This window comes from Phytophthora cinnamomi (assembly GCF_018691715.1).
Source record: "Phytophthora cinnamomi strain GKB4 chromosome Unknown Contig8, whole genome shotgun sequence".
In the NCBI taxonomy this organism is placed as follows: Eukaryota; Oomycota; class Peronosporomycetes; order Peronosporales; family Peronosporaceae; genus Phytophthora; species Phytophthora cinnamomi.
In genome coordinates this window covers 1-22,582 of record NW_027150941.1, presented here as the reverse complement: position 1 = coordinate 22,582, position 22,582 = coordinate 1, and the positions used below count along the sequence as shown (strand labels likewise).

Sequence of the window (22,582 nt, the reverse complement as noted above, 5' to 3'; positions counted from 1 at the left end):
GAGGCGTCGCTGCCTTCCGTCTCAGAACTTTCAGGCCCAACGGTGCTTAAAGTACTCAGTCCGAAATCAGTCAACTTGGCATGCCCATCACTGCCGATCAAAATGTTATTGCACTTGAGATCACCGTGAATCACATGTTTCACGTGGAGATACCGTAAACCCAAAACTGCCTCATACAACATTGACCAAACTTCACCAGGATGGTCGTGCAAATAATCATCCAACTGCCCGCCACCAGCATACTCGCACACAAAAAATGGTTGCCCAATATGGCAAGCGCCAAACAGCTGCACCACGTGTGGATGATATAGCCTGCTCCAGATTTCAATCTCATTTAGAAACGCTGCGTGCTCCTCCTCGTTTATCAGCCTCACCATTTTCACCACGACTCGTGATCGCTTCCATATGCCGTGGAACGCTTTACCGAAGGCACCCCGACTGAACTCATTAAACCGATCGAAGCCAACTTCATATGCTGGTATAAACCAGTTAGTCTTTGAATTAGCTAGAGAACTAATGCAAGAAGCCACGCTGGAAAAATCAACCGATTTATCTTTCGTGTAGGTTGTTGGATACCTACTCAGCTCGCAGCTTAAGTATGATAGAGATTCATTGAAGTTTTTTGTCTCGTCGAGATCTGTCAGCACATCTGGCACTTCCTGCAATACGTTTAGTATTTCCTTCTGCTGTTGTGTCTGCCAAATGCGCCACTTGTCTTCCCACCTATGCAGCTCTGTCGAGCGTGAAATGTTCATGCCATCCATGAACGAATCCAGGGCTTTGTTTAGTATGAAAACATCATCTGCGATCTGACGGCTTGATGCTAGAAGCCACTCCTGAGTGTAACCAATATTTGCACTTTGAATTCGCCTGTGAAAGTACATAATGATTTGGCTGAGTTGCTGAAGGGAGCGCTCGGTTGGTGAGCCATTCAGAGTTTTCAGATCGACGACGACGTTCACTAGACGGTCATGCAAATTTCCATGCATCGGGTCTGATGCTTTTATAATCTCGCCAATTTTGTCGAGAGTACTCGATACAATCGATAGGGAATCTCGACTAACGACGGTATCGGCAAGCGTAATATCCAAAAGCGTCTTCCACGACATCTCCTGATTCATGTCGTATTCGTGTAATATGACTTCAAGTTCGCGAACGACATCAGCGAGTGACAAGCGCATGCGGGGGTCGTAGCAGCACATACGCTGGACCAGCGTCCACTGGTTAGTAGTCATGGCTTCTGGTTCCGGCGGCAATTTTCCTGATAAAATAGCATCTTGGAGTTCAAGACCATGGATCCCCAATATACTCGGTGTGTCTTTCAATGCCTCAACAATAGTTATACCAAAAGCGTACACATCTGTTTCGAATGAAGGTGGCAAGCCTGCGAGCATTTCTGGCGATGTATATGCGAGATGATGTGGCTTCGAGACGTTTTCACTTCCCAAATCTCGAATTTTGGCGACCCCATTGGCTGCTATAACGATGCTGTAACAGGAAATATTCCCGTGAATGACATTTCTGTCATGTACGTACCGGAGACCAAGTGCTGCTTGATACAGCTTGCTCCATACCTCGACGAAGTTGGTTATATTTCCGGTCATTTCAAGATACTCAAGAAGCGGTCCTTCAGTAGGCTGCTCGTAGACAAACGATGGTCCAGTATGAAATGTAGCGTTTCCTCGGCATATACCGTACAACTTCACGACGTGAGGATGATTCAGGCGCGACCATCGACTGAGCTCTTCCAAGAAATTAGTAGACCCAATTGGTTTCTTCATCTCAACCCTCGAGTCGAGCCATATCCCTTCTGTATTGTAGTCGTCGTCTGGATCGAGTGCAACTTCCAGAATATCCACTGTGGTGTCTGCAAGCCTTTGCTGGACGCCAACTGCCTGGAGCGTCTTCAGGTATCGAAATATGTCAAAATAACCGAACTCGACTGCAACCTGCGCGGGGTACCTCCCGGTGACTTTGTCAGCGTCTACACTGGCACCATTGATAACTAGCGTTTTTACAACTTCTGCGCTACCTGCTGCAGCCGCACAATGGATTGGTCTCCATCCACGTGCATCGCGATGGTTTGTGTCTGCCTGGTGATCTAATAACATCTTTACGACGCGTTCGTTGCCGTTCTTGGCTGCGTAGTGAAGTGCAGTTTGATCAGCAAGATCCACGCCACCTAAACTTGCTCCAGCCCTCAACAGCCGGTGGACCGCGCTGAATTTACCATTCTTACATGCCTCCATCATTGGTGTTATTCCAAACGAATCCACGACATCGACGTTCTCACACCCTTGCAAGAGTGACTCAATCGAGTTGGTCGCCCCACCAGCGGAAGCCTCGTGAAGAGCCGTTCGCCCGTGAGCGTTGACGTAGTACAGATCTACTCCAAGGTCTTTCTGAAGGTACTTCATGAGGCCAACCCAGTCTGCCCTTGCAGCTACAAGAAGAGATTGCGATAAGTCGACTGGGGTGGCTCCTTCTCTGAGAGGCATTCCTTCAAGAAGTACGAGATAACCTCACGATGCCTTTTGATGAGAGCGCCATACAGAGCTGTGCGTCCCAGTTGTCGTTGTCAAATGGCTGGCAACCATTTTCCAGAGAAACTTTACCAGTTCAAGATTCTCCTCCTTTGCATTGGCAGCACAATGTAGAGCGGTGCGTCCGCCATGATCTATTGAAGTGACAACGCAATAGTGTTGAGCTAGGCACCGGGCAACGGGGAGATAGCCACCTTCAGCCGCCAAATGCAGTGGCGTTCGACCTTTAGCATCTTCTTCGAGTGTCTTGGAGGTTTTAGTTGAAAGATATTCGACGACGGTGACAGATCCTGTTCGTGAAGCCTCGTGTTGCGGAGTGCGACCTCGTTCATCTTTGATAGTCGTAGATGCTCCTTTACCCACAAGCCACTCCACTACGAGCACGTGCCCGTTATACGCAGCCTGATGCAATGCTGCTGGCCCTCTTCGTCTTGTTGATCAACAAGAGCGCCGACTCCCGTGAGCCATTGCACTGCAGAAAGATGGCCTCCTGACGCTGCTACACTCAACGGCAGGTAGCCAGCCCGAGGATCAGACCCATTCCATTGTAGCCTCATGTACCACGGACCAGCTTCCCTAACGAGATCGATGGTCCGGGTGTGGCCTTCTACCTCACCCATCGCGCAAAGCCACTTGACGACGTCCAGCTTCCCTTCACTCGCAGCTTGATAAATTCCTTTCACGACACGATCTCGATCCCAGCCCATTCTAGCAAATGCACGCTTCACCAACCCAAGCGACATGCCACACGAAAACATGAACGGATACTTCGTCGAGCCGTCCAGGAATGCCTCGATCCTCCTCATCACTCGCTGCTCCAGAGCAACCCGCGGAACCTCCCGACACACCACCGCTACGCTTGCTAGCAGCGGCACTCGCTCCTCATCGTCCAACTCGGCGCCCATATCGACGGTCTCCGATAAGCGAGTGGGAGGTAGGATATCCTACAGGATCTGCACAGATATCCAACGATACCACTCAGCACCAAGCAAGTCGGACTGAACACGAATTTCATTATCGCTAGGACTGCATCCTACCTAGCCTAGAACCGTAAGTTTAGCAGAAGTATCCGACACACGACAGTTTACCAAAGTTTAGCGCGTTCCAAGGCACGTGGCGCCGAATTCGGGCTTGAGTTTGTCCTTGATCACTTTGTTGAGGACGGCGGCGGCCACCTTGTCCACCACCTCGATGACGATCTTGTACGTCGTGCCCTTCTTGTTGATCTCGTCGGCTGAGAAGTCGAGCAGAGCGCTCGTGAGCTGCGAGATGAGCACGCTCTCGTCTTTGAAGGCGAAGTCCAGCGCCGTGATCGAGTCGAATCCGACCGCGATGTCTTGGATCGACGCGTCCACGAACCGAGTGAGCAACCGCGACACCAGCAGATCGAACTGGTTCGTCAACGCGTATGTCAGGATATTGCTCACCGTGACGTTCGTGCACTCGGAGGTGGCCACTCCGGCAGCACAGCCGAGCATGTCGAAGGTGCCGTTGAGTCCGAGCGTGAGCAGGTCAAGTCCCAGCGTGACGTCCACGTCGATCACGGCCGGGGCGCAAGTCGCGGGGTGCAGGATGTCGGTCCAGCAGATCTGGTACCATTTGTGGTTGAGCTGCGTGACCTCCACCTCGATGGTGGCCGAGACCTGCAGGTTGCCGGAGAAGTCAGCGCCGAGCTGAAGCGTGTCGTGCGAGGTTACGTTGATGTGGCGGGGCACCACCGTCGTGATGCCTGTGATGTTGAGGTCCTTGATGTCAGTGGTGAAGGTGAAGTCCATGCCAAGAAGCGAGAAAGACTCGGCCGCGACGTTCGTCTCTTCGATGACTAGCGGGTCGTCGATGAAGCTCGACAGCAGGTTGCTGCTCACCGCCAAGTCCAGCACGGCGTTGAGCGACGTGAAGTCGGTGGTGCGCTGCGTGAAGTTGATGGCCACGCAGTCCGACAAGTCGGCGGCGTCGGCGGTCAGGAGAGCGGCGGCTGCGACGGCAGTGGAGATCAGGAACTTCATCTTCTTCTTGAGGGCAGGCGGGCAAAATGGAAAGTGGAAGTCTCGAGTGTAGGCATTGCAGCTGTAAGGCGAAACAATGGGCTCGTGGTGAGTCGTAGTAAGCTGGTAGCGTTGACATAGGTGAGTTTGTGACCAGTGTTGAAGTTGTATATGTACTACGGTTGTGAAACCTGATCCCATTGTCGACCAAGCTTGAACGTGGTTGGGATAGTCGTATCCCGAGCAATTTGTATCCTCAGCGCTTCCCGGTGCTCTTTACTAACACCAGAACGTTCATCATCTCGATGCATTTTGTATGTAGGATTGTTTGTTTGTGTTGGCGCGTGCAAACTCATTACTAATCGGTTGGGTTTCATTCTTCTTACGTACTTTATTTTCCAAGCTGCGAGGAACAACTAATTGTTCCAAGTATACGATCAAACAGAAAACCCCGCGATTTCAATAGGTGCACGAGTTCCCAAGTCTCCGTTTAACTTGAGCATGTGTCCGACTGTGGTCTCTCGCACCCGTCAATACATGCATGCACACGCCAACATTAATACGGGTACGGAATGCCCTGGCGTGAGATTCAAGCTGTAGCAGTGACGCTGCTGCCGTCTACGCTATCGGCTACCTCTCCCAACCTTAACAGTGGCGACGGCAACAACTTCAATGGCCTTGGCATATACACGATCGGATTAGTCCATTACAATGTCATGGTAAGTGAGAGATTTGTCCGGTGCGCGACCAGCTTCGTCCGTTCCCTAAAGTATCAGTCTACCTACGCCTTTGAACGCTGGCGGTGAGGTAGATAGCTCTGCGCACCCACTATAGATATCACCACGCATAGTATTCGCTGGTTAGCGTTAGAATTTCAGCTTCTGCGTTCCTTGTTTTATCGAAAATAAGTATTGGTACTACGAAATCAGCACCAATAGGAGGACAAAGTCGTACTCCCCCTGAAGAACTCTGAAACGTAGAAGACGATGTACGGTTTTCATTCTTTTTAATGCCAGCAATGATGGTGGCTCCAGTGCGTACGCCTAGTCGTTGACCTAATATTTGAGGCTACGTCAAACAAAATGATGTTTTGAAAACCATTTGGAGTTTTCGAGATAATGACCTCTTGGAACCTGAAACCTGAAAGAAAAGTTCCAAGAAAAGGTTTTTCCAGAGCTGTTCAGGGAAGTTCACCTGGAACCACAAACTTGAAAACCAACCATTCTGAATATTCAGTTTGGTAGGCCAAAGCGGTCCCATACAATTGCTGCCCACAGTGCCGACGTGCCCTGTGCTGCCTGTGCCCGCACCACTCCTCCTGTCAAAGCCCAAGCTACTGGTCGAGCTGCAGTCAAAGCCCAACTTCGGGCGTGCGTCGCTGCGCACAAATCTCCGACCCGTGCCTGCGAACAACTGCTCACTCCCGTGTCCGAGCTATTGAGTTGCTGACCGTGCCCACCTCTGAGTTGCTTCGGGGCGGGCTACAACCTCTAATTCATATTGTAGTGATCTTGTGTAGGGCGAAAGATTCGATCTGACAAGTTCCGGGTATCACTACAATGGGGTAATCTTTGAACTTTACTTTTAACCCTTTCGCGACGAAAGAGCGCACTTTTCGCCCTTAAACAACGCACGAATATCCCCCGCTAAAAGGGGCGCATTTTCGGCCTTTTACCAAGGACAAATCATCAATGTGGCATGGCGTATTCACATTATGCTTACGCATGATAAGCGTGAGCATCACATGCTTTTGTATTCATTCACATGATGAATACGCCATGCACCATTGATGATTTGTCCTACATGTAGAAGGCGGTGGGTTTGCAGTTGGAGATTGATCATGTAATATGCTCAATAAAACTGTCAAGATGTAAATGCGTACGCAGTACCGTGATTTCGTTAAAGGGCGACTTTTGCGACCTTTAACAATTGACTGACTTAGATTTGTATAGTATATTTAACAAAGGTGGCTCGCGAAAGGGTTGAGGCTTCAGTTAAAAAAAAAGTGGTACGCACAAGGTATTTTCCCTGGAACCTGGAAAATGTCACTAAAAAGTTTCAGGTTTCAGGTTCCAAGCGTTTGCTGAAGAGGGCTATTGGAGCGATTCCTCACGTAACACCGCATTCCAACAAGTTCTCAAGTAATCAATGATCACTGGTTCATATTCTTCCAAACGGCAAAACCTTGTACTACATGTAGTACGTACGTATTCGGTAGTCATCATTGACGACTACCGATTAGCTTCAAAAGGTGTTAGAAAGCGTAAAATCTCTACGTCGGTTGTTTTTACCACGAGATGTACGATAATGTACAATACGTAAGAACTGAAAAAATATTGAGGTCACACACCCAAACATAATCAGTAATTTCGGGTCCAGACCAACTGGAATGACACTCACGTGATAGCAGAATACTACACTTTCATTTTCGTTCTCACGGTTTGAACGCTCAGCTGGTAGCTTCTTGCTTGAACAGCGCTCTACAAACGCTCACGAGACGATGTCGGTCACAATACTACTTGGATTGGATATTCCAGACCTTTCAAGCGAGATTTTGAGCCAGCTCTCTCGCGTTTTGTGTTGAGACACGCTACAGAAGTATCGTACGTGTTAACCAAAATACAGTTGCTGGCCCTGCCACTCTGTCCTAGTTTACGTTACAATCTACAATAAATTATAACTGTACAATGTCCAGTAAACTTACAGTTTCGCTTGTGGTGCTTTTTGATTTACTTGATTTATTATAGGTGTACAGTAGTCTCTAGTTGATGGCCACGGACCCGAATACTGTATCCTAGAGAATAACGGCCTCTCAGCGTGATGTAGGTATTAAATACCCTAAGCGCACACGAAGACCACTTACAGGTGCGTAAGGGTCTCTATTTTCTGAAGGCTAAGGAATTACCGGATGATAAAGGCGCCAGGGAGATGTTACAGGCGGTAACTCCTGAAAATTTGGGGACGCTTGGGCTAACCTCCGGGATATCTCTGCCCTTAGTACGTTGCCGCTCTCTGTAAACTGTCCCAGGCTTTTGATCCACGTACAAGGACACAACCACCCCCGTTTTTGTATTAACGTACAGTATGTACGTTGGTGTCCCGAGGAAGCACCTACCCGATTCTCCTCACTTTGAAATTTGCTCTCCTGTGCTCAAGTCTCCAAGCCCAACAACGAGCGAACCCCACGCGTCTCTCTCAAGTTTTGACGATTGCCGCGACGTCTTTCCTATTCGCAAACGATGCGCTCGCTGTGAGCACGGATTCCACCCAGGCCGAGATCTCCACCGTGACGCGGGGTGGACCGAGCCAGCGACTTCTGAGGAGCTATGGCAAGGAGGATGTTGCTTGTTCAGGTTTCCACACTATTCACGGCAGTACTGTTAGAGGGTATGTTTTTTGAACCACTTCGCGTTATGCGCGGCCTTTTAGCACGCTTGTTTTCCTCGATGAGCACGTTGACGAAGTCTTGCCAGGTTTGTTGCTGTTCCGGTGAGAACTTTGCCATACCTTTCTCAATCTTGAATCATGGCCCAACTCGCTAGCCTTGCCTTTAAGGCGGTCGATTTGCTCCAGGGAGAAAAGTTTTGAGCGGCCGCGTTCCTCATCAGACTCGTCATCTTCCTCAGTAGTGAAACCGCGTACCGCAGAGTCATCTGCGTCATACTCATGTGATTTTTTTTGCGGAATAATAGAGATCTCTCGAGTTGTTCGTTACTTACTGTTTTGTCTTTGTTTTTAATCGGTTTAGTTGTTACTTCCACTGTCCTACTACCCTAATCGGATCTAGTACAGTAGTAGGAGCTAAAGCAGAGCTGCGTAAATGGAAAGTTTGCCTTCACTTTTACCAGTCACACTCCGAGAGAGCACTGTTTGAAACTGTCACTGTATTACTACTAGATAAGACTGGACATGCATATGGGTCTGCACAAGGAACTACTTAGTATGTCAATAATACGGACGTGTTGGCTCACGCGGACCGTACGATAAACCGAAATTGTCCGGGTTATTCATCAGATAGTTTTATTCTACATCCAAATCGCTGTACTTTCGAAGCCTGAGTCGCACGTTTTGATCGAGAAATACTGACAATCGATGAATCTTGAGAGATTGACCTCAAGACACCTATGTTGTAAAGTTTCGTGCTACCAAAAAGCAGTCAAGGTTTAGTTCAACCCACTCGTTTTTACTTGATCATGACATGCACCCTCTTATTTTTCATTTCATTTTCCGCGGATAATGCCGTTCGAGCTCACGGTGCACTCGTGTTCACATCTATCGAGTTTCTCTATAGATAGGATATAGAAACTAGATGTTCAGTCTTATCTACTTGTGTGTTTGGAAAGGTCAAATGCACAAGATGGAATCCGGTGGACGAGTTTCTTCGACTTATCCACCGCAGCATTAATCGGATCTACCCATATTCGAGGCCGACGTTGACGTCGATAACTGCTTCCCCGAGATTCTACGGTACGAGTACCAGAACAAGAGCCCTCTACTACAGAAGCCACCCGTCTAGCTGAGTTGTATGAGGTGTTCAGATTGTTCAGGTATGCAAAATATGCGCTCTAAAATTGAGACTTTTTGCGTGCCTGCACTGGAGCCCGGTGTAAAAGTAGGAGTATACAAGAAACTGGCGACAATTGCCTACGTCACGGTGGAGACATTTCCGCCTTGGTGATTTCGCCTCTGGTAGCGTGTGTGATAGCAACATTACGAACATTTGAAATAAATGCGAGCACCTTAAAAAAAAATCACGAGCTGTACGTTTCTACCAGCTGCAACGACAATCGCTTCGTTATTATTCTCGAACGTATTGCGGGTAACATTACGCAAACACTGGATGAGCTCGATTTCACCCTTTCTTGCTGCTACGAAGGTACCGTTGCTCACCTCAGGCGGTATACACTCCTCCTTGTGCAGGAGCTCTTCATTCATACTTAATGGAGAGCATTTGTTCTGCCTTCGATGATCAGTTAAGAAAGAAAAAAAACGTTAACGGTATCTGGGGAGAATTTGTTGCACTGAAAGAGAAGAAAGTTGAGCTTACTAAGCATTCTTTGTGAATCCGACAGCTGAAGACTACAAAAAAAAACGTGAAAGAGCGCCTAACTTCACGCGCTGCATTTTAATGCAGTCAAGGAGTCATGTTTAGGTCATTCAATCTGGTCACGCTAGTGACAGCGACGTGGATGTTCGATACATGTAGGCCGATAACCTCGACAGACCAAGACTCGTTTGACACTCGCTTAAACGGTCGTGCTGGCCTAATAGACATAATTGAATTCACCACCCACTTCACCGACTACGACACCAGCCAACTCATCTACCAATGTCGGTGCAACTTCTCGCCTCAGTTTTCGGCGCCAAGATTACACCTGCCTCCGCTGCCTTTGAAGCCGCCGCAGTGGAACCGCCAGCCACCAAAGTCCCGCTCGACCCCACCGAGCAACAACCAGATGACGCCAAAGACACTGCTGCGGCTGATCCGTTGGATGCTAAAAACGCGGACGAGCCAGGCAATGGTGAAGCCGCTCAGGGGTCAACACCCGCACCCAATGAAGCGGAACTAGCTCGCAACAATTGGTTGGAGCTTCGCTCCCGTGTCGAGAGCGTCGACCCCCGAGTTTTCGCCTTCCGAGAGGACCCCAAGTATCTGCAGCAATGCGCGGAAGCCAAGCAACGCCGCTCGGCGGCCGCGACGACGCAAGTCACTCCAGCTTGGCACTAATCCTTGCTAGGTATACCCATAGCACAGGTGGTTGAAATAGCATAGCAAAGTATGCTCGACTTGGGGGATAGCCCTACGAAGGTCCGTAGCACTATACGAACCCTATTTTGCATTGTTGGCGTTGAAATGGAGGCAAGTTCATGTATTCACGATGCGTTTTTTCGGTCCAAGAAGTGGCATCTTTCGGTGGTCGATATTTGCATCATGTGTATTTTGTAGAGGCGATGAATACGGTTTCCATCCCTCCATCTACCATTCGTGGGGGTACACAGACGGCAAATTATCCTTTGCAACGCCTACGCGCGCTCACATTATTCACCTGTGGCTCTGATTGCACACGCTACGGCGAAGTTGTACGTGGGATCCCAGCGACCCCAAGCACCGCTTCGAAACGAAGCCCCACCGAGACGCAGTCCATCATGACAATGCATCGACTTCCTCTCCACGCGATGGAGCACCTGGGAAAACCGTGTTTTATCAGATTGCAGCTCCAACGACAAGTGTCATGCCACACGACGTCCGCGTGAATCTGCATCAAGGCGGTGGCTCGATGAGAGGCCTCCTTAATCCTTGAATGGCAGCGAGATCGAGCGCCAACGTTGCTCTCGTCCCTCACTTTCAATTCCGCCCATCAGAAGCGACGACGACGCTCACTCGCTGTGCAACCCCGCGTACACTTTCGACCACCAAAAGAGATGAACGACTCGTCGACACCCGAGCAGCACCGCACGGACAGTGGCGGACACCGACTTGTGCTGCACCCGTCAGGCGGATACGTGAACGTCCCCGTGGATTTCGTCGTCACCCCGGTTTCCAGTCCTCAGGACGAACTGCTGTGCAAATACAGCGGCAGTCGCTGCACCAACCCTAGAAGCATGAAGCGCAACGGGGACCTGCACAACCTGTGCGAGTTCCACCGCGAGCGCGCCAACGCGAACCAGAGTCGCTTCGACGCCAAGCTGAGACAGAACCGTCAACTGGACCAAGGCGGACAATCGTCAACGGAGGCCTCCGATCTCCCCGAACCGATCCCGGTCTCGGTGAACTCCCCCGACCCACCGTTGAACGAGTGGGAGGCGGACTTGTTACTGGAGACCATGCAGGACAGCAGCTGAGGCGACCAAAATCTAGGAAAACGGTTAGCAAAGGTGATCGATCGACCGATCCATTCGACGACATCTGGCAGAGTATAGACTGCACTTTCAGTGCCAATTCATCCGTTTTGGTGGTGTGTTTTTCGACGTCTTTGCCATCGATCGCCTCACCACAGACCTGACTGGCCGCCGTCGATGCACATTACCGTGCACACGAGGCCTAGCAACGTACTTGTATGTGAGTCAGCGCGGTCATAGAGCGTGCTAGGCGAATCCAGCGTGAAAAATTCGAGTCCAGGCTATGGCGAACCGACTCAAGTGTCGGGCGGTACGTGGTGTACCACCTCGATAACGCTGGCAGCGGATTGCCTCGGTGGGGGATTTGGCATTGGCTCAAGGCCGGGCGCTCCGTTGATCGTAATGCTGTCGACGACGCTCGCGACGTTCCGCTGGACCTTTGACCGCATGCGCGAGAGGTGGTACACACCGCGTTGACCTGGAGGCGGCCGAGATCGAGCTGCTGTCGCACGAAGCTTCTACCGGCAAAGCTCGTGATAATTTCGCCGAGAGCTCGCACCCAAGCACAAAGGTCGACAAGAAGATCGCGCCACGCTGGACGAGGCGAACCACCATTGCTACTATGTGATGACAGTCGCTCCTCGGTCTCCGCTCGCCCAAAGCAGCGACAACGGAGACCTTTGTGCCCCGTGTGCTGTCACTCGAGCTGACTTCTGAGCCCTCCGTCAGCCGTTGACAGCGGTCTCGGTCGCCTTCTTCTCGCCCGTCTCCGCTCGGCCTTACGTCAGTTCCCACTCGGTCCGCTGCCAGGCTGTCACTCGCAATCAACCCGCAGCAGCCCAGCAAGCAGCACTCGCCGTTTTCCAGCCCGGAGCGCACGCACACAATGGACTCATCCGGCCAGCCCAACCAGCAGCAGCACATCCGCGTGCTGCTGGACGAGACGGCCACCGCCTCGTGCAGCTGCCCTCGGGCGGCCGCATCGCCGTGCCCTACGACCCGCTCTACGAGGCGGAGCGGGCCGCCGCCGAGGCCGCCAAGGCCACCGACCCGCCCGACGAGCTGCGCTGCAAATATAAAAGCACGCGCTGCATGAACCCGCGCGCCAAGAAGCGCAACGGCGAGCTGCACAACTTCTGCCAGATGCACCGCGAGCGCGCCAACCAGAACCAGCGCAACTCGGAGCAGCGCAAACGCAGCAGCAAGCAGGGCTCCACCACGCCACGCTCGCGGCGGGCAGCCTCCGCGCCGCAGCAACAGCACAGTGACAACCAGCGGGACCAATGCATCGAGGAGGAGAAGCTCTCCCCCACCTTCGGCCACGCGCCGCACATCCACATCCCGGAGCCGCTGCAGGCCACTGACAGCCCGCACCCGGAGCCCACGTACGACGAGCTGAAGGAGACGGCCATGCTGCTGAGCTTCCCGGACCGAGACCGAGACTCGGCCGAGCAGTGACCCCCAATCAATTAGCCACTCACTCTCTCACCCGTGACGGAGTACTACTAGCACGCGTCCTACCAACATGAAAAAACTTTTGTATGTATTATCTTGCATGAGTCGAGCCTCCATCGCGAGCTTCTGGAGGAGACCAGCTGTCGCCGCTTCAACATGCCCGTTTCTGGCAAATAGACAAGGCTGGAGCCGAAAAAGACTGCGTCTAAACGACAAAGCTGGGAAAGGCTGTGGCAAGGCGAAGAGCGAGGAGTGGAGCGATGCGTGGAGTTAGAGCGCTGTGCGAAAGGAGCGTGCACGCTGGACAATTTGGATCGATAAGCCTGGCCCAGGCCCTAGGTGCAGAGCGCGACCACAGAACGAACCGGAGACAATAGGGCTCTTGAGTGCTTTTGGGCCACCCAGCTCTGTGCAGCAGCGTCGTCGCCTCCACCAAGCGCTGAGAAGGTCTCCAAGGTCGAGGAAGTAGGTTAACGCGACGTGGGGCACGCAAGTGCAGCCGTGGTCCTGCGGACCGGAAGTGTGAGCTCAACTGGCAGAGAGTTGTTAACGATGCAGCTGCTAGACGCAACACTCCGAGTTGAGATCGTGCTACTGGTGACTATGCCGGAGCAGGCGAACGAACCCACCAAGCCACACCAACCATTAGTTAGCAACCAAGCACGCCCCCAATCTGCTGTGCGCACGGTGCATTGTCGCTTCAAAGGCATTACATGCATTACCCGTCGACCGTATTCCGACCACTGGTCGGTAAAGCTTCATCGTGCTACCTTGCCTTACCTTACTCCACAAAACTCATTCCTCTCGACCCCAAAACAAGTGTACAAAGAAGTTACCCAAAAACCCATTTCCCAAGAAGAGCCCATTTCTCTCTGCAGGACCATGGCGAGCTCGTCCTGCCCGGCGCGGCGCTCGTCCTTCTCGCTGGACGAGAAGCGCCGCGTGCTGGAGCACCTGCGCGCGACCGGCCGCGTGCGCGAGACCATCGCGCGCTTCTACCCGCAGCTGCCGGCCGAGGCCTACGACGCGCGGCGGCGGCTGGTGCTCAGCTGGCGCCGCAAGGCGCGCGAGATCCTGGCGGGCGCCTCCACGCGACAGGGCGCGGCGCGTCGGCGCATGCGCAAGCCCAAGGCGCCCACGCCGCAGCCGCCGCGGCCGCGCGGCCTCGCGGGCGCCCAGGAGCTGCAGGACGAGCCCATTCCGACTCAAAATGGGCAAGAATTGCCCGACTTCGAGCCCATTGTGCTCCAGCGAGGCAGGCCCAGAAAGGAAGAGACCCATTTCGAACGGCAGGACGAGACTCAAAATTCAGGACGGGACCAAAATTTGGGTAAAGTGGATCAAATTCAGGACAAGGAGCAGGACCGAGAGCAGGACCAGGAGGACCAGGAAGGAGGCATCCAGGACCTCATCGCCAGTGCAGTCGAGCAGTCTGTCGCCCCGGAAGAAGAGCAGGTCGAAGCAGAAGACGTGGAGCCTAGGACGGGATCAGGATACGGGTCAGATTTAGGATCAGGTGCCAGTGCAGACAATGCAGCGGAGACCAGGACGACAACTGCTGCTGCTGCTGCAGCCCAGCGAGGGACCAAGAGGACTTCCTTCTCGCTGGACGAGAAGCGGCGCGTGCTGGAGCATTTGGCGGCCTGCAAGAGTGTGCGCGAGACCATCGAGAAGTTCTACCCGGACCTGCCGCCCGAGGACTTCAACACCCGCCGCAGGACTATTTGGCGCTGGCGGACGTGCGCCGAGCAGATCGTGGCCGGCTGCGCGGACGACAAGGCCAGTGCGCGCAAGAAGATTCGGCCGCGGGGGATCGTCTGCCAGCGCGGACCGAAGCAGGTGGGCCCGCAGGACGTGGTGGATCGCCTGCTCACGTCGGTGAAGAAGTCGGAGCAGCGCGCGCTCAAGAGGAGGAGCAACGCGGTGCTCAGACCAGCTCCTCCGGTGCCAGGACTGCTGGCGGAGCGGCAGATTGACGCTCTCGTGTTTTCAGCGCTCGGACTGCCGCCCACGACGAGGTTTCAGCCCATACAACCAGCTCCAGCGAGCACAGCCAGCGCAGCAGCAACAGCAGCAACAGCAGCAGCAACAACAGCAACAACAGCAACAACAGCAGAGGCATCGGCTGGGCCGACGATGCACCCGCTGCGACGCGGCGAAGTAGCATTCGCTATTCGTCGACGCTAAACGCCGACTCAGTTTGGATTTAATGTTTCTATTGAGTGACTGACGTATGGATATGAATTTGCTACTGCTACGAGTCGGCAGTGCTTTTAGGTGGTCTCTGCGGCTTTACCTCGATCAACTCAAATTTCGTCGCCAACGACGGAGCTCGATCCGGGTTGAGTACGACAATTGTGCTCTTCCTCATTGGTGGCTCTTCGTGTTCGAGAGGTACCGGCTCCGGGAGAATACTTCCTCGATGCATCGCACCTTGGTCTGTGGATCTTATGGTGCTGCCGTTCAGTTGGGGATTGCTCGCGGCGGAGGGCTGGAGTAGGCGGGCAAATCTACGGCACCGGAACGTGTAGCCCAGGGCTACGAACAGCAACAGCGTCAGCCCTTCATCTCTGAGGAGTGAAGTCCACGCGGATGAATTTTCGGTCGCGTCGTATACAAGATCCACGATGCCAAAGATGCACGAAAAGGTGATATACACTGCGAGCAACGCGCGGAAGCGGCGAAACAGCATGAATTTGATGTAGACGGGCGTGAGCTGGGGGTCCAGGTTGAGCTGACGCACCAATGCGAGCTGGTACTTGAGCATGTTCAGGTTGAAGGCCGAGTTGTACCATACCATGAACACCACGCTGGCCCAAGAAAGCCCCAAACGATAACAACAAGCAACTGCTTGTCTCCCGTGTACTTCAACACAGCATACGAACCTGCCCAGCTCAGCGTTACGAATCGGATCCATGGGACTTCGCGCGGGTGTAGGGCAGGCCGCGTGATCTTCCAGCCTTTGGCGATGACAATCACCACCTCTGCAAACACTGCCAGTGCAACAAGCTGCGCCAGGACAGCGACGTTCTGAATGAGGCTGCGCGGGGTGCCCACCACTTTGTCGTCCGCGTAGAGATCTACGAAAGTAAACAACGAGTAGCACATCTGTGTGACTGGTACGAGCTTCATTTTGTTTTGGAGCTCGACGACGGCGCCGCGCGCGGCTGCACGGATGTGTACTATCCACACGAACGCGGTGGCTCCCCAGACAAGCGAGCTCAGCCCGTAGAAGATCGTCTCAAAACTTGTCGTTTTGCCGAGGCAGTCTCCCTTCGAGTTGCAGAGATTCATTAACACTGTTCCGCGGAGTGTTGGAGGCAGAGCTAGTGAGGTTATGCACCCTTCGTCCTCCGCAACACGAGAGATCTGGCTCATGTAAGACGACGGGTAATTGCCTGGGCAGTAGAAGCATGGGGTGTTATCCTTGGGACTTTGGTTAAACGCAGGAGCGTAGTTGGACCCAGGTGGGTGGTTCAGACACGACCGAAGGATGCCATCCTGACCACCTACCGTCTCACAAGAATCGATGAAGAACAGCACAGTATTCGAACTGCCCGAGTTGGATTTGGAGTCTCGTCGATCCGTACTCGCACCCTGATCATTGTTGCCGAGCAAGGAGTACGCCGACGGGGACATTTCGTCCATTGAACCTGTCACAACCTTGAGGGATTGATACACATATTCGTCGGAAGACTCGTCCTCGAGTGGGAACGACTGGCAGTAGTAATCCAACGTGCGATTCACCATTGCACAGTAGGGTGGCATATGAATGTTAGTCATGTCATCTCCGGACATTGGAAGATTCAGGAAGGCCTCCGCAGCGTCTTCATTGCAGGCGAGAAGATAAAGCATGTCGCGTCCTGCGTCGGCTCTCGGTACTGCGATGGTAAGCAAGAGGGTTAAGGCGATCTCGAAAGTTCCGTCGTCTCCGAGTTCGTACTGTCCTAGGTACTGCAATCGTGATGCGTAACTCGCTATCGTCACTTGGTAGTAATAATTGGGGTCACTGGACGAAGTCGACGGTACTGATGCGTAGGGCATGACCATATCACCGTGTGCGGTGGGTACTAAGCTCGCGAGGAGCAAGAGGGAGCGATGATCATGGCACAGTGTGGGTGCGTTGGGCGAGTGGTGGAGCTTGGCGGGGCTATTGCTTTCCACGAGCGTGAACAGAATCGGATTTCGGGACGTCGATAACAAAGAAACTCGTGAATGCTGTCGGCTGACGAGGCCGAACCATGCAAGTATATATATGGAGTGACGATGAGATCAGAAAGAGAGCACGTGGTCTATAAATGACGCCCTCAACGCAAGTTGTCCTATATCCGAGATAGCGGTCTGACACCACTGCTCAAGACTGCGGAGCTTGAACCGCATTCATCAATGACGAAAGCAGATTTTAACCGTTTAAAATGTGGCCCCGCAAAAGGCAATACCTCGGTGGACAGAAGAGGTGTGTACAAAAAACCTTGTCGGGATAACCACCCCATGCAATCGGCAAGTTTTGTAGAAATCGCTCTCCAAATCGTCAAGGAAAACGATCATGCTCAAGCTCGCCTCTCACGCCACGGCTACATCTTCGGGCTATCAACATTGAAGCAGCCAGACGTTGAGAAATTCAGTGAAGACTCAACTGGTGCAGCCAGGGATCCTTCAACCAGACGAATACAACCAGTACCAACATTGGGACCGCAACTATCTGTTGCAGAAATCGAAATATTCAAGGCACCAGAGTGTGAACCATCTCAGAAGCAAAAGCTTCTGGATGGTGTTCCTACTCACTGGAGGAGGGACGTCGATTTCTACAGCGGAGTGCACAGCTACTCTAAAGAGTCTTTACGACTGAATTCATTATCCTCGTCGAGTACACAGAGGTCATCGTCCCGTTCATTTATTGTAAGTCGCTCAGATCTTTCATCATGGTTGCTGAAGTTCTGACGTAATGCGTTTATCCTGTTAGCCATCTACATGACCGCCACTTTTATCTGCCGAACCGCATGTATTACCCGCAGCTCAAGTCTCTTGACGAGGAGACACTGGAAACAAATATCGGAAGTGTGACCGTGTATGGCGTGGCTGAATTGGTATCTCTTTTGATCATCGGGTATTGATCGAGCGCAAGGTCGGAATATCTATGCTACACATGCTCTCTTTCGTGCTTGACAAAGGGTGGTATATCGTGCAATCCAACCTATTCCTTTGGATTTTCTACACAGTACAAAACTCTCTGGAGCACAATGGTGCGTGGTGGGAAATACTGATCAGAATGCGATATATTTTTTTTCTCACAGCCTGTATCCAATGCTGGGTGTGTTGCGGGAGCTTGACTTTAGCTGGACCTTTACATGACTGAAGCACTAGTGTATACAGCGCATTCGGGAATTATCAGCGCATTGTTGTTCCTATGCTGAGAGTCTGTTCACTCTGAATTGATATCGAGGCGGGCAGGCTGTCGGAATGCATAATTATCTCGTTCTTATATACTTCGAAGTATACATGTACAACAGTCCAAATTCGAACTCCGTAGACGTTTAAACGGCGTAACATTCCCGACAAGAAGTTAAAGTAAAGATAACTTCTTTGCAGCAATGATCGAGGTGCAGGTTTTAGCTTGGAAGTAAGGTATATCGAGTTCACTTACAAAACGGTCTCAAGTAGCCAAAACGAGGTGCAATTAGATTAAAAACACAGTTCACACAAGTGCTCCATGTAAAGTCCATTGCTCGAGAATTCTGCCAAAGATGCGAGGACCGCAGCTTCTGGTGACGCTTCACAGGTTCTGCACCAGTACCAAGTCAAGATTCGTGGACACTACCCGAATCGAAAGGTGTGTGTGTGTGCAATTTTGAGTTCAAATGACTTCCTGGGCGGGGTTATCAGAACTGTGTTCAGAAATACTCTTTGTGCTTCACCGCAGATGATCGTCCATGCTCGTTTCATTGAGTGCACGTGTACCACTATCATGTTCTGCATGCCGAATCGCGCTTACTACCCAGAGCTAAAGGGATACGATGATGCAATGCTCAAGGATAAAATCTGCAACATAGCCATTTTAAGGGATCCGAACTGTTGCTGCTAGTGGTATGTGGATACACACTTCAGCGAAGGTTCGATACCCCCACGACTTGTTCGGACCGTGCTCCTATCAATATTCTACCCCGTCCAAAACACGCTACAGTACAACGGTACGCGGGTACCCGAGGATGTTGTGCGGTAAATATTGTATCATTCTCTACTTACCGCTTGTGCATCATTAGGGGCCGACTTTAGCCTGGCATTTAGCTGGCTTAGAACCACACCGTGATGTATACATGCAGAAGAAAACATGAAATCGGTCGCGAGTGGATAATCTACGAATTTCCTTGGATCATGTTCATCCTGCTGACATGTAACGGGGTTACACACACAAGTGACAACAGAGGAGTCAGCAAGCAGTGCGATATTGCATTTGTTTAAATACTCGACTTGTTTGCCTCTGTGATTTATAAATGAGGAGAACGTTCAGTTTCAACGGCCTTATCCATGTGGTATAAATGAAAGCGATATTTATACCAAACTCCGAGCGCAAGGTTTTGACTCCCATCACTACAGAATTGGCCCATCAGGTTGAGATCACAATGTCGCCAGGCTGTCGCTCAACTTTTACCTCCCTTGTTTCGTTTAGTATACTGCTACTATCATGCGTGGCTACGACTCGCGTATCAGCTTCAGGAGCAATGGCGACGCTGTTCGGCCAGTCCGACTTTCATCATGAAGTGTCCCTGGACAGCAAGTTCTCTCCGCTTGAATTCCTCGCTAAATTTGACCTTGAACACGGCGGGTGGTTCGAGTTTCAGCTCGATGTTCACTTCTCATTGGTGACCTTGCAGGAGAGTGATGACCGCATCATGCTCTACTTGCTGGCATGCGATGAATCTGCTAAAGCGTTTCTCAGCCTCCCGTCGGATTCCTCGGCCAGCACCAACAAAACTTCAGTGCCTTCGTACTGCGCTATGCCCAACCGTACACTTGACTACTACTGCCAGTCCTTTCCCCTTGAGAACCAGTCTCATGACAAATCATTTTACAAGTCAACCAAGAAAATCATCGGCGTAGCTGACAATGGCACAAGCGAAGCCGAGTATGACATCCTCACTGCAAGTAACTCAACTAACCTCAATTTTACATCGATGCATGTGAACTGTTAGGAGGTGACGAGGGCATTTTGAGATCATGTCTGGAGTACCCTCCGCCAGCGTCCGACGGAAACGCGTGCTTCTACTGCCCGAAAATTACCCATACTTGTCGGATACAGAACGCAAGCTCTGGTCGGAGGAATGCGAAGTTTCCCCGCTGCGAACCAAGTTGTCCTGGGGACTGTGGCTGTGAATTTGTGCACGGAGGATGGCGAGTGCTTGTGGCAGTCTGATAGCTATCTGGTGGGGTTTTACGGCGCCAGTTCTGTAGTGTGGGGGCTTGCGGCTTTGTTTGGAATGGTGCATTTGTACGCTACGCCACCTGGGTCAGTGGTAGCTTTGCACTACAAATTGATGAGGGTGCCGCTGACACAGTTCGTCTACTCGGCTTTATCCTTCGCCACAAAGTCCACGGCAGGGTATTTTGCGAGTCCAAAGTTTAATGTACTAGCTGTCGTGACGCTGGTAGCGCAGGCTGTGGCGTTAGCAGTGTCGGCCGAGGTAGCTCTATTCATCGCTGCAGGCTGGGGTATCACACAGGCAACGCTGGACCGGATTGACACGATCCGTATTCGTTGCGTAGCTATAGAATGGGCTATAGCTTTCGTGATGCTGAAACAATTGGACGTGGACAGCATCGGCATCGCTGTCATCTGGGGTATCTCGTGGTTCTCCATTGTGTTCTTGATCCACTATTACGCGACAGCGAACTTGAAGATGCTTCGACTGCGATACAGGATCGGAGAGCAGGTCAACATCGACACGTCGGTGGTCATGTGGAAGGGAACGCTATTTCTCCACTATCGACGACTTCAGAAGGGCTACATTTTCATCGCCACTGTGGCTTCGCTGGCCGCGTCGGACAATCGCTGGCACATCTGGGAGTGGATTTCCGTGCAAGGCCATGAGGTCCTCATGTTTTTCTTCTACGCTGCTCTGAGCTACATCTGCCGGAGTCAGCAATTCCGCTTTAGCGAGCTGGAAACCCTTGAAATTGCCATTGAAGAGGGCGCCGAGGGGCAGATACAGCAACCAGTCAAGACAATTCGTCAGGTGAAGCTGTTAGCACCTCCAGCGTCATTCCTGTAATCAAGGAATCAGTGCGCAAGAAAGTTGCGACGGCTTTAGTGCTCAACCCGGACAAAAGCGTGTTGTTGGGCACTGCTTTACGTTCGAGAAGCCTGAGGAAGCAAATGATGAGTCGCGTGCGAAAGAAACGCCAGGTGCAAGCGCAAGTTAGATTATCGTGATTGAGAAAGATGCAACAAGTGCTACGTAGGGTTAAGTGCTGGTGTTACTACTGATCGCCGCGCACGTCGAGTTCGGACTCTTGTCGAAATCTGCCAGCAACCCGCTAAGGGCAGGATGGCAAAAAAAATATATATTTAAATATTTTTATCCGTGAAAAAAAATATTTTTTCATTTTTATTCGTGTAAGTACGAAAATAAAACACTTCGTTTTGTATCAGACACAATCTGACAACAGCGCTCTATTAGGTGGGGCCCTATATTTGCAGACGTGCGACGCGGTCATCTCGCCGTCCTTGCACACGCGGAAGGTGGAGAAGCAGTCCACGTCAATCTCCTTGCAGACGCTCTTCAGCTCCTCTTTAGGAACTTGATGGCCAGGAACTCGTTCTCCGTCAGCTGCGTCACCTTGGGAGGTCACCATCTTGCAACCACCGCACCGCGGCGCCGAGAACTGCACGGTGGTCGGCTGCTTCTCGCCGATGGCGCCTCTGAAGTCCTCAGGTGTCTTGACCTCGATCGGCATGGTCGGCTCCGCCACCTTGAAGCTGAAGTAGCCTGCGGCGGCAGCCCACGCGATGAGGCCAGTATTCAGGTAGTTACTGTGTTATACGGTGCTCCAGACGATCCGTTTCAGCGGGGTTTGATGTATAAAAATGGTAAAACAAATTCATAAAATGAAAATGAAAATATTTTTTGATATTTTTATTTCGAAAAATCCTTCCATATTTTGTTTGCCATCCCTGCTAAGGGTTATTCGCAACGTGTTGGGCTTCTTGAAGCGGCTGTTGCAAGAAGCATCCTCCGAGCAGAGCTCTAAAAACCGGTCACCCTCTTCGCCAAAGTCGGTGTCCCACGTAAATACATAGTACATCGTCTGGTCGATTACATGTATTACATGCAATACATGTACGAGTGATGACCTTTTCACTGCCGTATGAGAGTGTACATGCCTATAACTTATGCATGGTAACTGCATGTTTTCGACCGTCCATGTTGCTCGAAATACATAATATTTAAATTGGTTGGCCAGGGTGGAAAAGCAACGTTACCGTACATAACTTAGTGCGGGGTTGCCTTCCTATCTGAGAGGATACCAGATGTCTTTAAAACTGTAGTACCGGAAACTAGTACTCACATTTCGCGTGAATAGACGCTCATCAGGTGGAGGCGTGTCTGCGCAAACGAGCGACCTGCAACCGGATATTGTTTCTAGACACCGCGCCTGGCCGAGTCGAGGACGTCGACACGATGGAGGCGGGGGCGGGGAAGTCCCGGGAACGACGCCAACCGTACGAACGCGTGAGTGTCCGCGATGAAATAAAACGTGGGT

General features: G+C 51.7%; 8 protein-coding genes across 8 annotated transcripts; 5 read left to right on the top strand and 3 right to left on the bottom strand.

Moving 5' to 3' along the window:
• Window positions 1–2,917: 2,917 nt before the first annotated feature.
• IUM83_11584 (serine/threonine protein kinase) lies at window positions 2,918–3,448 on the bottom strand (the record flags this gene model as incomplete). Its single annotated transcript, XM_067936155.1, has 1 exon — window positions 2,918–3,448. One exon carries the CDS (start codon window positions 3,446–3,448, stop codon window positions 2,918–2,920), a length of 531 nt encoding a protein of 176 aa, XP_067798641.1.
• Window positions 3,449–3,637: 189 nt separating this feature from the next.
• Window positions 3,638–4,549, bottom strand: IUM83_11583 (Serine/threonine protein kinase; the record flags this gene model as incomplete). The annotated part of the gene is made up of 1 exon (XM_067936154.1): window positions 3,638–4,549. The coding sequence occupies one exon, from the start codon at window positions 4,547–4,549 to the stop codon at window positions 3,638–3,640; it is 912 nt and encodes a 303-aa protein (XP_067798644.1).
• A 5,308-nt stretch (window positions 4,550–9,857) lies between these two features.
• On the top strand, window positions 9,858–10,256 carry IUM83_11582 (uncharacterized protein; the record flags this gene model as incomplete). The annotated part of the gene is made up of 1 exon (XM_067936153.1): window positions 9,858–10,256. The coding sequence occupies one exon, from the start codon at window positions 9,858–9,860 to the stop codon at window positions 10,254–10,256; it is 399 nt and encodes a 132-aa protein (XP_067798558.1).
• A 695-nt stretch (window positions 10,257–10,951) lies between these two features.
• IUM83_11581 (uncharacterized protein) lies at window positions 10,952–11,371 on the top strand (the record flags this gene model as incomplete). The annotated part of the gene is made up of 1 exon (XM_067936152.1): window positions 10,952–11,371. One exon carries the CDS (start codon window positions 10,952–10,954, stop codon window positions 11,369–11,371), a length of 420 nt encoding a protein of 139 aa, XP_067798557.1.
• A 729-nt stretch (window positions 11,372–12,100) lies between these two features.
• Window positions 12,101–12,826, top strand: IUM83_11580 (uncharacterized protein; the record flags this gene model as incomplete). Its single annotated transcript, XM_067936151.1, has 1 exon — window positions 12,101–12,826. One exon carries the CDS (start codon window positions 12,101–12,103, stop codon window positions 12,824–12,826), a length of 726 nt encoding a protein of 241 aa, XP_067798643.1.
• Window positions 12,827–13,705: 879 nt separating this feature from the next.
• IUM83_11579 (uncharacterized protein) lies at window positions 13,706–15,010 on the top strand (the record flags this gene model as incomplete). The annotated part of the gene is made up of 1 exon (XM_067936150.1): window positions 13,706–15,010. One exon carries the CDS (start codon window positions 13,706–13,708, stop codon window positions 15,008–15,010), a length of 1,305 nt encoding a protein of 434 aa, XP_067798531.1.
• A 67-nt stretch (window positions 15,011–15,077) lies between these two features.
• On the bottom strand, window positions 15,078–16,678 carry IUM83_11578 (putative transmembrane protein; the record flags this gene model as incomplete). The annotated part of the gene is made up of 2 exons (XM_067936149.1): window positions 15,078–15,633; window positions 15,705–16,678. The coding sequence occupies 2 exons, from the start codon at window positions 16,676–16,678 to the stop codon at window positions 15,078–15,080; spliced, it is 1,530 nt and encodes a 509-aa protein (XP_067798587.1).
• A 2,864-nt stretch (window positions 16,679–19,542) lies between these two features.
• Window positions 19,543–21,090, top strand: IUM83_11577 (putative transmembrane protein; the record flags this gene model as incomplete). Its single annotated transcript, XM_067936148.1, has 2 exons — window positions 19,543–19,966; window positions 20,333–21,090. The coding sequence occupies 2 exons, from the start codon at window positions 19,543–19,545 to the stop codon at window positions 21,088–21,090; spliced, it is 1,182 nt and encodes a 393-aa protein (XP_067798588.1).
• Between the last annotated feature and the right edge of the window lie 1,492 nt (window positions 21,091–22,582).